This window comes from Ciona intestinalis, chromosome 11 (assembly GCF_000224145.3).
Source record: "Ciona intestinalis chromosome 11, KH, whole genome shotgun sequence".
Lineage (NCBI taxonomy): Eukaryota > Metazoa > Chordata > Ascidiacea > Phlebobranchia > Cionidae > Ciona > Ciona intestinalis.
This window is the reverse complement of record NC_020176.2, coordinates 4,926,787-4,942,317: the sequence shown is the minus strand read 5'-3', so window position 1 is coordinate 4,942,317 and position 15,531 is coordinate 4,926,787. Positions and strand designations below refer to the sequence as shown.

The 15,531-nt window shown below is 38.1% G+C and overlaps 2 protein-coding genes across 3 annotated transcripts; one reads left to right on the top strand and one right to left on the bottom strand.

Annotated features, from left to right (window-relative positions):
* Positions 1-233: 233 nt before the first annotated feature.
* Positions 234-2,672, top strand: LOC100186931 (nuclear nucleic acid-binding protein C1D). The gene is made up of 4 exons (XM_002128309.4): positions 234-496; positions 890-956; positions 1,308-1,418; positions 1,831-2,672. The coding sequence occupies exons 1-4, from the start codon at positions 371-373 to the stop codon at positions 2,088-2,090; spliced, it is 564 nt and encodes a 187-aa protein (XP_002128345.1). The 5' UTR covers positions 234-370; the 3' UTR covers positions 2,091-2,672.
* Positions 2,515-12,067, bottom strand: LOC100182167 (solute carrier organic anion transporter family member 4A1-like). 2 transcript variants are annotated; one of them, XM_026836886.1, is made up of 13 exons: positions 11,875-12,067; positions 10,964-11,095; positions 9,355-9,621; positions 8,790-8,856; positions 8,228-8,276; positions 7,767-7,857; positions 6,982-7,194; positions 5,998-6,170; positions 5,265-5,426; positions 4,771-4,940; positions 4,298-4,540; positions 3,854-4,024; positions 2,515-3,318 (listed from the first exon to the last, which is right to left on the bottom strand). In XM_026836886.1, exons 1-13 carry the CDS (start codon positions 11,988-11,990, stop codon positions 3,088-3,090), a joined length of 2,085 nt encoding a protein of 694 aa, XP_026692687.1. In that variant the 5' UTR covers positions 11,991-12,067; the 3' UTR covers positions 2,515-3,087. The 2 variants fall into 2 exon arrangements, with proteins under 2 accessions (XP_026692687.1, XP_009860360.2); XM_009862058.3 differs by lacking the exon at positions 8,790-8,856 and having other exon boundaries at positions 8,228-8,343; positions 11,875-12,066.
* Between the last annotated feature and the right edge of the window lie 3,464 nt (positions 12,068-15,531).

The window sequence follows — 15,531 nt, the reverse complement described above, 5'->3', positions numbered from 1 at the left end:
AAGTTACATAACAACAAAAATTCTAACCGCTAGATGGCAGTACAGACAAAAGTTTTCAAATATTTAAAAGATATATTTAAGTTTGTATCTATAAAAATGTTTATACAAAATTAGCAAAACCAAACATTCAGGCGTATTTAATTTGTATTAAACTGAAAATTCTACTTAAATTACTACTGTAAACATATTTCTGGTACCCCAATTCCTATTTTTGCACGCTCTGCTAGTTAACACGTGTGGGTAAAGTCCCAATTGCAAAACAAAATAAAGTTGAATTTATTTTACAACCGTGTTGCTGTGGATAGATTTATAGATTTATACAACCATAGCTTTGTAAAACTGTTTATTAGCCTGTACTACATTAGGTAGAATGGTTGACGACGATTACCCTCAAGAATTAAACGACGTTTTTCGATCATTTGATTCAAAATTATCAACGGCTGAGAAAACGTTGCAGCCTTTGTTTAAAAACCAAAGATGCGATCTAACGCGAGAGGTAATTATGATAACTGGTAAATTAGGGCTTTCAAAACCGTTTTGGTCGTTACTTTACTTACATGTATTAATAATTGTTATTTGTGCACAAATGAATAAGTTTAACCCTATTTATACCTGCGCGACGACAGTCGTTATAACACAGGTGTTTTGTTTCATAAACCTCGTGCCCGCTCATCAGTTACCACTTATGTAACTTTGTGGGTAAATATTTTCTCTGTATGTCTAATAATCTTAACCAGTTACCACACATATCAATAATACCATCAGCATATGACACATATTGCGCAAACAAGTTACCGCGTATGTAACTTTGTTGGTGATTGTTCTCTGTATAGTTAATAATCTTAACATGTATCTGCTTTTTACAAAATATCATGTCCGTTATTTTCAGATGGAACCATTGGAGATTGCCAAGTTAGATTTGGTGACGGCGTATGCCGTGAACTCATTTTACTGGAGTAAGTATGTCATCTTACAGTCATGTATAGTAACTCTTTTAGGAGTAATATTTTGACTACTTTGGGCCTACGTCTTCAGAGCTGGTTTAGTGTGCCTGTCATATGCAAAGAGGAAACATGGTAACTCCTAAGCAAACAGAAGGTGTATGAAACAGAACACCAGTGTTATAACGACTGTCCTTTCCCCGCCATGCGGGAATAAATAGGTTACAGCGTTGCAGCTTGTAAGCGAGCACAAGGTGTATGAAACAGAACACCCGTGGTAAAACGCCCGTCCTTTGCCACCCTAGGATAAATAAGTTTTGTTCACTTAAAAATTTTTAAGCTTACCAAACATTTTCGTTGTTCCAGCTTACCTGATAGCAAGTGGTGTAAACCCGAAAACGCATCCCGTTAAACAAGAGTTGGATCGGATCAAAACATACATGGGGAAGGTGAATGAGATCGAGAACAGGAAAAATGGTAAATAGGCAAATAATATAAAGTTGTGTTTAAATTCTAAAGTTTGGGATATTAGGCAGACAGGCAGGCGCGCTAACCACTTTGCCGCAGCGCCAAGGCAGACTCTGGTATAAAAACTAGGTCAGCTGATGTGACTCGCTATGAACTTGTTAATTCCCAGCGTTTTAAAACATTTTGTGATGTTAAAGGAACAAGGATATTAAATCAGCCATGCATAATATTAATATAACTTACACAATATCACAATATGTGAAAGTTCGTGAACCACAAGGAATCTAAGTTTCCTAAAATGTCTTTTCTGGCATTTATTTTGTTTTATGCAAATATTTGCTGAAATAGCAATTTTAAAAACACAATAAAATAGGTTTTCCAGCAACAGTTTAAACTCAGGTTATGAATGTTTTGTTCACAGCACCAAGGTTGGAGAAGGAGGCAGCGAAACGTTTCATCCGGAGCGCCATGTTTGATTCTGATGATAAGAAGAAAGATGAAGATCATAAACCAACATCAACTGTAGATCAACCTAAACCCTCTGCTCCAACATCTGATCCTAAGACTCCAGAGTCCTCACTTCCCAAGCAACAAAGCTCCAATAAAGACTGGAACAAGAAAAGAACAAATAAACGAAGACGAAGTAAAAGTTCAAAGAAGAAGAAAGTTGATGAGTCGTAATTGGGGTTATGATGTCATAAGGGGGTTATTACATGTCAAGATGTCATAGACCAGTGTCACAAAATGATCTGCTTTGAATATCTTACTGACATAGGCGTCATGTTTTTCAACGTTCTAGTGACTTTTTTAAAATACAGTTACACTCATTGTTGTCAAACATAGGGAACCTCATTGATTAATGTGGTGAATGCAATATACTTTGGCTCTGCTTGTTTGTATAGACACCTAACAGCAGTTGTTTTTTGAGGTAAAACTGATGTGCTAAACATCTGACATCTTACCTGGTTCAAAAACGGGTGTTACACTCCAGGCAATCCTAATGTAACATCTTTACAAACAAAAATACCACTACTTACTTTGCCTGAAATAAATCCAGTTTACTACTTAACAACTTCCACTTATTTAGGTGAAAATGACCACTTTATAGGTGTCGTGTAGAAATTTATTTTAGTTCAAAACTTTCACAGTGTTTAAAACAGCTTGGAATATTGGACGCAAATACCAAGTTTCAAAATTAGTTAAAATGGAACGATTGCGGTAACTTTAGTGAAATAGAGCAAAATAAATATAAACAAAATAAAGTAATAAAATCATAAGAACACAATTCTGTTATTGTATATGGGTGAGGTTTTACACCATGTCACGCCATGGGACCTGGGATTTAAGTCAGAGTTGGCTCATTACCCTTTGGTTTAATTAATACATAAACTTAAATTGAGGTATGTGTTTTTTTAACTTTCTACTATTTTTTAAATAATAGAAAAAGTAATAGAATGGTGGCCTAGGCACCAAACTGTAAAACACAGGGGAGACAGGAATAGGTTGACAGATTCCTATAAGACAAATCAAACTTACTGGCTTTAATGTTTGCTTATTAAGTGCAGCTGTGCCAAAAATTTTAGGGTAGGCCTATGTACCCGGATTTGGTGCTCTGTTAAAGACTGTGTCATGTTGCCAGGTTACTTTCTCAACTGGTGGCCTTTCCCCAGGTTACGTCTTACTGTGAGAAAGCTGCATTTTCATAAAATGCTTCTCTACTCTTGGAGCCATTCCTCACAGGTGGTCCAAGTGTATTACTGTCATTATCAAGGGTTATTGTCGTGGATGCAAAACTTGTACGCGGCGTAGATCCAACCCCAGAAGTTTCTCTCGGTTGGGTTGGGTCATCCACACTGGTGGGCGGCTTGTATAGCATGGCAGCGGTGAAATATAAAATGGAGTTGATAACCTGAGTGGGATGCGTTGAATAGTTTAACTGTATTTGTATATTTAGTTCCTGAATGTATATAACTTATTTATTCTTGCATGGTTTCTTTACAATTCAGTTGTGTTATAATGCAACAGTGGACGTGTGAAACATTTATGTAAAGCTGACTATTTAGACAACCCATTAGTGACCACTGAGTTGGAGTTATTAAAGTTAACTGTCTTGCCCAAGCGTACGTACGCCACAATGGTAGCAACGTCTAGCCTTGAACCAGATATCCTTCAGTGATTAAAAGTCCAACAAAGTGTGGAATAAAAGATATATATTTGGCGAAAATGGCATTGTTAGTCTCTTATTTAAACTTTGTTTTGTTGTTAAACGACAGTCCTTATCACACGGGTTTACCACCTCGTGCCAGCTTACGAGTTACCATGTATAATTTTTATATGTATGGCTGATAATTTGGACAACCCATTAGTGACCACTGAATACTTACAGTAATCGAAGAGACAAATAAAATTATTATTATTATTAAATTTAACCTTATTTAACCTACCTTTGCAACTAAAAGAACGAGAAAAATCCCGATTGACAGATTCTTACTGCTGTAGGTTGAGCAGGCCCCTCGAACATTGCAAGACAGCGACCATTGTGTGCATGCGCTGTCGAACACACCACCAATGATCAAAGGCCCGGGGATTGTCCCGATTAAACGTATGATAAGCCACTGTGAGGATGGATGTTGGTTGGTAAATATGAAGTTTAAACCAGGTGTATTAAATATATAGTAATGTCAAAAAAATTATAGTTATACAAACATTAATAAGTTATTTATCTATTTAAATATGATAATGAAGATCAAACTAACTAAAGAAAATCGTTCTAATAAAGATATATTAGCAAATTTATTTCTTATTTGTTTTTCTTTGATAAAGCGATAAAAAGTTACTATAAGAGCTTTATTTGATTTTTTACAGACTTTTTTTTATTTCTTTTTTACCTGCACACCAATGGCGAATGACCTCTGGTTAAACCCGACGCATCGTAACGATATTTGCAATGCTGATGCTTCGTTTAGGAAGGTGCACATCATCAGGAGGAACAAGATGATGCAAAACAAGATGAAGAGACCTCCTGTGCCGCATCCTGTGCCCGGACACACTCCTGATGTTGCTCCAGTGATGTTGGCGATCCCAGAGGCGGAGGTGGAGGACACACAGGAGCAGTTCGTGAAACTATCGCCCTGGTAACAAAATTTTGGTAAAATTAATTATTGCAAAAAAATTAGAAAAAAAATTTTGGTAAAAAGTTTGTAGTTTTTGGTAAAAAATTCAACAATTTAGAAAATCCATTAAGACCACACGGTTGGAGCAAATCTTGTAGGCTTAAATGTCTTGCCCAAGGATACATACGCCCACAATGGTAGCATTTTTAAATATTTTTAAAAACTCCTGTTATTCCACTCTTACTTACGGGAGCAATATTTTCACACCCAGCGAAGCACGCTGAGTAATAAGTCACCCCGTCCCCCCCACACACGGGGTTATATACATTGACATCACACCCACACTGTGCGTTGCATGAGGATATGAAGCTTCCCGTCGTTGAACCATCATGGTAGGGACTTGTTATTCCAGCAAAGGCTGCGGAAATGCATGGTAAATGCAATGGTTTAATTGTATGTAAATTTTTGGAATATCACTCTACACATATTTAACATTTAGTAAATTATATTGGACTCCAGTAACTGCTGCAAAGTTATTTAGGATATATTTATGTGTGTATGTACTTAGAATCAAACTTTTTTAAATGTAAGGAAAGGCAGGGATAGTCAGACACACAACTTTATAAAATAAATCTTATAGACTGTTTCCTATTAATTTTTTCCAACTAATATATAACCAAAGGAAAAAAATGTGTTAAAAATTATGTTATTCTACTTAATTGTTTCCATTACCCTTACTTACGTATATCAGTGCATGAAATAAGGAATCCTGCCGACAAGAACCAGCATATAAACGGTGATATATAAGTCATTCTCATCATCCCACGCATACCAATGTCAAACTTAGTGATCAACCCACCACCTAGAAGTTGGCCACCTGCTGCTCCGACCAAAGCAAGAGCTCCTGGGAGGTAAGGGGGGTTGGTGAGTGAGCGATCAACTCTATTCTGTATGGCTTTGAAGTCCCTTAGGTTTAGGCCAGAGTTGGTCCATTACCCCGACATTGCACATTCTATTCTATATGGGTGAGGTCCTACAGTAAGACACGCCATGGGACCTAGAAATTAGGCCAGAGTTGGCCCCATTGCCCCAACATTGTATATGCACATTCTATTCTATATGGGTGAGGTCCTACAGTAAGACACGCCATGGGACCTGAAAATTAGGCCAGGGTTGGCCCATTACCCCGACATTGTATATGCACATTCTATTCTATATGGGTGAGGTCCTGCAGTAGGGCATGGGACATGGGGTTTACACTACAGTTGGCTCATTACCGGGTTCTGCAACCCATTAGTGACCGCTGGGTTCTTGCTTAAGGACACATATGCTTGTCAGTATCGAGCATTGAACCCGGTATCCTTCGGTTACAATGCAAGTAGCTAAACATAGAGCCATGGCGTCAGACAATAGATACTTATTTAAACTCTAATCACATTCAACACTAATAACTGAATATTATTCCCAAAACTCACCGAATGCAATTCCAGCGTTACTGGCGCTCAACCCGAATATAGTTTCCACGTATTTTGGACCAAAAGTTGCCAAACCAGATATAAGTATGGAGTCAACAGCCCCACCAATCGATACGAGTAAATACACGGGGTTACGTACTAAAACATACAAACACTTTGGAAAGTCTCGGAATCTGTAAGACAAGTAATGTATTATTCAATGATTGAATGTAACTTATTAATCCTCGCATGGTGGGGCAACATTAGTTGTTATAACACGGTTGTTCTGTTTCATACACCTTGTGCTGGACAAGAGTTCCTATGTATGTTATTTTAGGAATATTTTTTATAGCTGACAGTTAGTGACCACTGGGTTGGAGCAATTACTAAATGTCTTGCCCAAAGACACGCATGCCTAAAATGGTAGCAGCAACGAGCCTTGAACCCAATATCCTCTATTCACAAGGCAGTGCTCAAATAACTGAACCATTGTTGGTTAAAATTGAAGTTTCCACTCTTGTGGGTTTCAGGAATCCACTTGATGTTGGAAACCATGATTTGGCATGATGGAGTAATTTGCGGGCACTGGGCCAAGGATGTGGGTATCAACAAATTAGTTGGATAATGGTAATGAATGCTTCTCATGTTCACACTAAAGTAGATAAGTGTAAAGAATTCTGTTTTATGAAGTTGAGGGTTAGGGAGAGGCAAGCTAAGAGACCTCACATGAAACCAGAGTCGGCCCGTTTCCCCCTTAAAGAGTAAATATCGTTGTCTCTTTTAAAGAATGCAATGTGTTGGAAAATTGTATTGAAAATTGGTCTATATGAATGAATGTAACTTATCTATCCTGGCATGGTGGGGCAAAACAGTCGTTAAAACACGTTGTTTTGTTTCATACACATCGTGTCCGCTTATGAGTTACCACATATTTAACTTTTGTTTCCCCAGCATCCCAGGAATCATATATTGCATTATCTTTAATATAATATACAATGCACTAACTTTTTCCCAAAGTCTTTATCTTGAGCATACTCAAGTGCCATGCGCTCGTTGTGCATTTCGTGCCCTCTGTTCACTCTGTGCTTTTCGGTTCCAGGCAATGTCTTCGGCAGCATAAGTATTGGGACGGCTACCACCAACCCAAGGCATCCAACAATTAAAGGCCCCATCCACCAAGCTCCTATCCATGCCTCACTGCTGTCTGTGATGCTGACTCTGAAAATATTTATTTTTGATTGACAGGCGAGATAGTCATGTTTGATTGACAGGTGACATATTCCTATTTAATTGACAGGTGACATATTCCTATTTAATTGACAGGTGACATATTTCTATTTGATTGACAGGCGAGATAGTCAAGTTTGATTGACAGGTGACATAGTCATATTTGATTGACAGGTGACATAGCCATATTTGATTGACAGGTGACATAGCCATTTTTGATTGACAGGTGACATATTCGTATTTGATTGACAGGTGACATATTCATATTTTTGATTGACAGGTGAAATATTCGTATTTGATAGACAGTATATTACGCGCCGTTTTCCCCCACCCTAGTATACTTTAAACAAAACGAATATTTACATGGCTGTAATTTAGAACAGGCCCACCACGCATTTAAAGATAAATCATCAAGTTATGCAAACACGACATACACGCGTCACACCCAAATATTTAAACCTAACATAAATATTTACTCAAGCATATATAGGCGTGCGCTGTACGTCATAACACATCGTATTGTAGAATGACAATGCTCTATGACGTCACATAGCTATACATACGTCATATCCGGGTAAGTATAAATCCCAAGCAGGGAGGCGCCAGCCAAGAACCCGATCCCAGGTCCAATTACCGATCCAGCCACCAGGATACCTGTAAACATATAACGTAAATTGCTTGATCGTCGCTAATGGGTAGATTGCTCTCAGTCGTACATAGGCAGTCCGGGTGCAAAGTAGCTACAGGACCTCATCCATATAGAATATGCATATACGATGCTAAGTTATGGGACAACTCTTGGGTAAATCGTCACCCACATAGAGTAGAATACGTCATGCTGTGATGTCATAATTTATGACGTCACGTACGCACCGAGCAGTGACTTCTTTTATCGCGCATTTCATTATTAGGTGATGTATCATGTGCATTACGTCATAAAGACGATTGTGACGTCATGCAGTTTACTGACGTGACGTCACATTTATTACGTCACATAAACTTCATAATATAATCATATCCTCACCGTTGTACCACGACGAGAACCTTCGCGCAACGTTTTCATCAAAGTAAGTGATGCCAAGTGAATATAAAGGAGCTCCGCCGAAACCAGCGATTATAAAAGCAATGTAGAACATAATCCTGTGAATGTACGCAACGGTGAACAACGGAATGTTAATTTAAACAAAGTGGTCGCTTAGATAAGGCTGTTGTAGTTTAGGTTGCCACAATCACCCACAAAGTTACATGTGCGATTGTAAGCGGGCACGAGGTGTATGAAACAGAATTCTTGCATAGCGGGGCAACGATAGTCGTTATAACACGGGTGTTCTGTTTCATACACCTTGTGCCCGCTTACAAGTTACCACGTATGTAACTTTGTGCGTGATTATTTATCTGAATGACTGATAATTTGGACAGCCCATTAGTGACCACTGAAATGTTTTTAACATACGTCAATTTGTATACGGTTTCCTATCGGTTAATAAGCCATGGTTGTAAATACCCCTAAATCTCTAAAGCCAAACAACGTTTACGCAATCATGCGTGACGTCATTATCACGTCACCGCAGAGGAAATTTGCGTAGGATGCCAAGTGAATATAAAGGAGCTCCGCCGAAACCAGCGATTATAAAAGCAATGTAGAACATAATCCTGTGAATGTACGCAACGGTGAACAACGGAATGTTAATTTAAACAAAGTGGTCGCTTAGATAAGGCTGTTGTAGTTTAGGTTGCCACAATCACCCACAAAGTTACATGTGCGATTGTAAGCGGGCACGAGGTGTATGAAACAGAATTCTTGCATAGCGGGGCAACGATAGTCGTTATAACACGGGTGTTCTGTTTCATACACCTTGTGCCCGCTTACAAGTTACCACGTATGTAACTTTGTGCGTGATTATTTATCTGAATGACTGATAATTTGGACAGCCCATTAGTGACCACTGAAATGTTTTTAACATACGTCAATTTGTATACGGTTTCCTATCGGTTAATAAGCCATGGTTGTAAATACCCCTAAATCTCTAAAGCCAAACAACGTTTACGCAATCATGCGTGACGTCATTATCACGTCACCGCAGAGGAAATTTGCGGGTTGGAAACCTGAGGTTCAACAAAGACCACGAATTAGGCTTAAAATAAAGGTACCTGTAAGCTTTGATGCTGCTAACGGTGCAGTCTGCCGTCTCGGGGTCGAAGCATGTGTTGTTATTAAGGGTGAAGGTATATGTTGGGGCTAAGAAGTGGGGTAGCGAGAATAAAATCCCGCTTACCCCGATCAAAGCTATCCCCCACCCCACCCACTGGGGTTTGTTACCGTGTGCACCCATGTATGTAACGAACAATACCGCAACACAAGCCCCTATGTCGTAACAGCTGGCGATAAGACCGGATTCCGTGCTTGTGAGGTCGAACCTGTATTGAAATAGCACTGTGACGTATGAAATAGCATTGTGACGTATTGGAATAGCACTGTGACGTATTGAAATAACATCGTGACGTTTACAAATGGGTGTGTGGTGTTCCATTCAATATGGGTGAGGTTCTACAGCGAGGCGCGCCGTGTGATACATGTGATTTAGGCCAGAGTTGACCGTGCTATTATTAAGTTGTTATATTCTCGTTAACCTGGAAAGAATTCCTCGCTCGAAAATTGCGCGATCGAATAATGAGGTAGTGTGACGTCACAATATACTTTTATAAGCAAAGAATTCTTTCGAATGAAACAGCGCAATACGCGAATCGTGGTGGGGTCGTGGAGTTGAATTAGAACTCAAAATCGTGCGGTTTATCTGAGATTTAATTACCTTTGGCTCGACCACCCAACGTGCGCGTGTTTTGGTGTTGGATTAATTATCTTTAAGCGCCCACGTATTTCGTGTGATTGGGTTTATTTTTTGCAAAATTTGCAAACTTAATCACGACCGAAATTAATTTTCCACGATTTTTTGGCGTGTAATTTTTCTAAACGCTGACTTTTTTCAATTTTGCTTTTAAACTATTTAGACAAGAATTCTTCGAATTTCGGATTTTTTTTATTTTTATTTTTAGAATTCAATTTGTTGGCGAGACGCAGTTAATTAGCATTAGCATCAAACACATTTAATGACGTCATGCGTCTAGACGTTGTGATCATATAAATGTAGTGACGTCACGTATTATAATTGTAATGACGTCACGTAGAACACAACCCTTGTTTTATACAACTACTCTACTTTATCGGCACGATATTAATGAATGAATGAATGTAACTTACTTTATCCTCGCGTGGCCAGAAAACGACAGTCGTTATCACACGGGTGTTCATACACCTCGTACCCGCTTACGAGTTACCACGTATGTAACTTTGTGCGGGTATATACACACGATATACAGGCAAGGGATATATGTAATAAATAAATAAATGCAATTTCTTTCATACAAATTTCGCCCCTAAGTTTAAATAACTTGCATGGTCGAACTCAAACACCGCGAAGATCGATCAGCGCTTACATTCTATATCGAACTAACATCGTTGACGTTTCTTTTTTTAGAATTCTAGATTCGCGTCTATTGTTACATTGTGACGTCACAGCAACAAAGAAATGGCGTGCGTCGGCCTGTGTACAAGTCGCAACGATAGGTAACGCTACAAACAATAACAGTGGGCTTGATATTTAATATTAGGTTACGCAAAACGTTACCGAATGGCGGAACAATAAAAAAGTGCTTTTAAAAATATGCCAGAACAATATGTTAATATTTATTATATCATTACCGTTTCTCAATCGTGGTGATGATGACGTTTACGTGTCCATTTATTAGGAATCCTTGAACTATCGTGCCCATTACCACGAACGCTAAAGCTGCTTTGGCGGTTGCGAAACACTGCAGTCGTGATATTGGATACCTGGGTGTATAAGAGGACGTTTTAAAGATATTGGGTTTCCAAAATTGTAATAATGTTGCCGGAAACGCAATAAAACAGGTAATGAAACAATCTGTTTCCGCACACAAAGCATAAACGTCATAAAACTGGCAACTTTTGAATTTCGCTGTGTTTTATGTGTGGCCATTTCAGTAAGCGTTTAAACTAAGGCTTGAACTGAAACCAGGTAGTTTTAACAGGATTTTAACCGAAAAGGAAAATATTTTCTACATTCGAGAATAAATAGAATAAACAGAATTTGTGACACACGAAGCACTTCACAAATGCCACTGTGACGTATGAATAGGGGACAATGGTCGTAATTCAAGCTGTTGAAACATCTGTTCAGCGCAAAGCGGATATTACGGGCCGATGTATGTTTGTACAACTACTGCATGTTTATAGTTACTGTCAATCAACAAAATGTAACACATAACCAAAGGCCTGAAATATAAATTAAGGCGTTGATATTTATGAAATAAAGGCTCATATATTAAAATACACGCATTTATACTACATGGGTGAGGTCCCACGGCGCGAATTGGGCCTTCAATGTAGCGAATTACCCCCTCAGTGTACCGAACTACCCCTCGATAAACGTAAGGTTGGCATACGTGGAAGTAAAATGCATTTTAAGAATAAAACTTACGGAACGCCGTAAGCTTATCGATCTTCCAGACAGTGTTTTGGTTTTAATCAAGAACCTAATATCGAATTCTGCCAGAAAATTTGACACATCCATAAAAAAACATCTCTTTTACCTTTTTGGTCCAAGTTGAAATCCACATGTTTCATCCATTATGACGTCACCATTGCTTGATTGTGACATTTCGCTTCCAGAACTCGGTTCGAATTTAATTCTCGAATCAGGTTTCATTGTTCAATTAGTTCTAGATTTACTGCTTTGTAATTATATTGTTACGTCACCATTTAAGTTATGGCTCAATAAACGCAACTATTGCTGTCGAAAAGAAAAACGATTAATTTAATTACTTTTTAAAACTTTACGTATCACTCAATAAAACCTAATTGAACTAATTAATAAAATCTGTTTTACTGTCCATGGTGTAAATCTAACAACATGACGTAGTATTTGTACAATGACGTCACACGCATGCCGTTTCCGAATGACGTCATCACATCCATCCAGGATCCTGTGACGTGATGCAACAACGCCCGCGCATGCCAAACGGAAGTTACAACTTCTATAATATATTGTTGCAATAAACAAAACGTGGAAACATTGGGCGGCATCATGTGTTGTCAGTCATACATAAGTTACATACGTCGTAACTTGTAAGCGGGCACGAGGTGTATGAAACAGAACACCCATGTTATAATGACTGTCGTTACCCTACCATGCGAGGATAAATAAGTTACATACGTGGTAACTTGTAAGTTGGCACGAGGTGTATGAAACAGAACACCTGTGTTATAACAACTGTATAGTTACCACGCCATGCGAGGATAAACTAGTTACATTTGTTCATCTATTAATTTATAGAAGTTACACTAACCTGAAACTTAGACTGACTATCACTCTCATATCCACAATACCTAAACATAACTGTCTCGCCCTTTTACAGCTGTGTAACTTTCCATGCCTTTAGAATACTGCTACCAATATAACGCTTTTAAACCAAACACCGAACGCCCACAACTGTAAACTGTTATGTCGACCAACACCGTTATAATACAAAAACAACCAAGACGGAATATAAGTTGTTACTTAAAGCATCACGCCAAACAAAAAATAGCTACATACAGTTTATACCAATAAATAGTACTACGGAGCAAGGATATCGTTAACATATATATATATCTAATATTTCCTGATTGCGTTTGGAACAATTAATTTTCGTGAGGATATGATTATATATTTCTGTAAATGTTCTTTGTTTACCACCAAAGGCAACCAAAAAACTGACTATATATATATATCTTTCACTATAACACAGTCATAAAAAAGTTTACATGTTTAATCCAGCATATAGTTAGCATATGCTAATGTACAGGTTGTACGCTATATTGTATCTCACTGTACAGACCTATATAGGAAACTACGTATACCCTTTACTGTATTTGTGTTTTTACGCTTTTATAAAACATGGAAATCATTACCTGTATATTAAGTTTACACAACAAACAATTTATAAGTATTGTCAGCGGTAACCTTTCTATTGTATTAACCCTTTAACTTATAAAGCGAAATCAAACCCTTTCAGTTGAGGTATTTTGGTTAAGAAACTCAATACACTATAACGCTATGTTACGTATTATGTAACAGTTGTACAATACTACGATACTCGATGATTTAATAAACCGACGCGCATGTATGACTTACTGTGGTCATGCAACTTGTAATATATCAGGATTCTGCTAAACAACAAACGATTATAGAAACATATTATCTTCAGATAATCCCTTTAAAAGTTCTTAAACATGCACTTTAAACGCACGCGCGGATTTACGGCTTATGATATGGATCTACACGAACACATACAATCAACCTCAGAGCTATTGTTGGTCGTCGAATTGGTTTTACGGGCTACTAATCCTACCATTTACGAGATCGTTAATTAACAAATTAACTGTAATTTGCAAAACTCGCAACTAATCAGTGTAGTCGTTGCCCAACTGTATGCACGACGCTGGTGTCGTAACGAGTGTATAATATAGTAGGGTGGGGGAAGATGGGACATCTTTGATACATAATATTCGAATATCCTGATCAAGTTTTAAACAATTAACAGCGGCCTATGGGAGTCGTAAGGATACGGTTTAATAATTATTTGAATATTCTTTGTTTCCTACCAAATGGGCGGAGAAAATAAAATAAAAAGGTGTCCCATCTTCCCCCACCCTACTATATCCATATGCAACAAAGCAGGTATCGTTACGAATCGTTACAATGAATATATGTACTTTTGTTTATCCTCGCCTGTCGGGGCAACGGGCAACGGCATTCGTTATAACACTGGGTGTTCTTGTTTCATACACCCTTGTGCCCTGCTTACAATGTTACCACTGTATGTAACTTTTGTGGTTGTGCAACAATATGACAGCAAATCCAAGATTAATTTTTGCTACCTGTTACCAATGCTGCGTCTTAACTTTAATAATTCAAGCAAAACCTCATCCGTGTCGACGAAGTGGCGAACTGACACTTATTAAGCTCTTTATTACCCGTAGACTTAATTATACAGCTTCACTTGAAGTGTAACTTGCGCCGTATAAGCGCACTTAACTTTTGTTGAATCTGTAACACTCGTATACGCACATACTTGTACATGGAGTTCAGTCGTGTATTGAAAAGTTATTTTGGTTTAGCAGCCACGCTTTTATCAGACGCTTTTGCTCAAGTAGTTTTACTCGTAGCCATCTTTCACGATTGTCCTTTTGCTGCCAACTCCCTTCTCTCCGTTTTAAATCCCACTTCGAACAAAATTCATATTTATAACAAATACACTTGCTAATGAACTATGTCTATCCTTAACACGTTAAACTAATATTACGCTCTCCAGTCTTTGAATCTACCAACTGACTTTGACACGATTTCCAACTTAATCGAAAAACCTTCCTCTTTCTCGCCGCCTTTTTCCTTCTTTACCTTCGCTAGCGCGAAGTGGTCAATTTCGTTGAGCCGGTTATACACGAACGTTGCACCACTTACAACAGGATAAGCCTTTGATATCAAACTAAGGTATGAGAAAGTCGCTTAAACTCCGCCATTATCTAATCCGCCAATGATGTACTTTATCAGAGCAATGGCGCTAACACTGGCAATTAATATCTGGTATTCTGGAGTAAAATTTAACGCAGATATATTTAAAACAGCGTATCATCTGCCACATGGCGGACATCTTTAAGGCAATAAGCAATTATCTCACGCTGTTTACACTTATTATATCCTGAACATTTACGCCAATAAGAAAAAAGGTTTTATTTTGAACTAAATTTTTACAAATACGTTTGGGGCGACAGAACATGGTCCTACAGTAGGGTGGGAGAAGATGGGACACCTTTAACACATAATATCAAAATATTCTGATCGTATTTTAAATAATTAACAACGGTATACGGGAGTTGTAGGGATACGGCTTTATAATTGTTTAAACGTTCTTTGTTTACTACCAAAAAATAAAAATAAAATAAAAAGTGTTCAATCTCCCCCCACTCTTATATTCTTATAGAACCCAAAGCTAAAAGTAAACCCACAGAACTATTCTAGCCCAACGTTCCTTAGCCGTGCAACTCTTAGCAAAGCGCGCTGTTTAACAACCTCAACCACCGCGCTAATTAAAGCTGGTTCGCTTGAACTCCGATGTAATTACATTCACGTTTTCTCTGTATTAAGACAGATAGCTTGAGATGCGACTACATTTCCAGCAACGATCGGCCCTCCAGGCTGTTAGTGT

Excerpts from the sequence above, each read along its gene's own strand:
- LOC100186931 (XM_002128309.4), top strand. The coding sequence starts at position 371 with ATGGTTGACGACGATTACCCTCAAGAATTAAACGACGTTTTTCGATCA. Across the intron at positions 497-889 it reads GATGCGATCTAACGCGAGAG|ATGGAACCATTGGAGATTGC; the intron begins GTAATTATGATA and ends CGTTATTTTCAG. Across the intron at positions 1,419-1,830 it reads GATCGAGAACAGGAAAAATG|CACCAAGGTTGGAGAAGGAG; the intron begins GTAAATAGGCAA and ends TTTTGTTCACAG.
- LOC100182167 (XM_026836886.1), bottom strand. The coding sequence starts at position 11,990 with ATGAAACCTGATTCGAGAATTAAATTCGAACCGAGTTCTGGAAGCGAA. Across the intron at positions 9,622-10,963 it reads ATCACCACGATTGAGAAACG|GTTCGACCTCACAAGCACGG; the intron begins GTAATGATATAA and ends ATTTCAATACAG. Across the intron at positions 8,857-9,354 it reads AGCAGCATCAAAGCTTACAG|GATTATGTTCTACATTGCTT; the intron begins GTACCTTTATTT and ends GTACATTCACAG.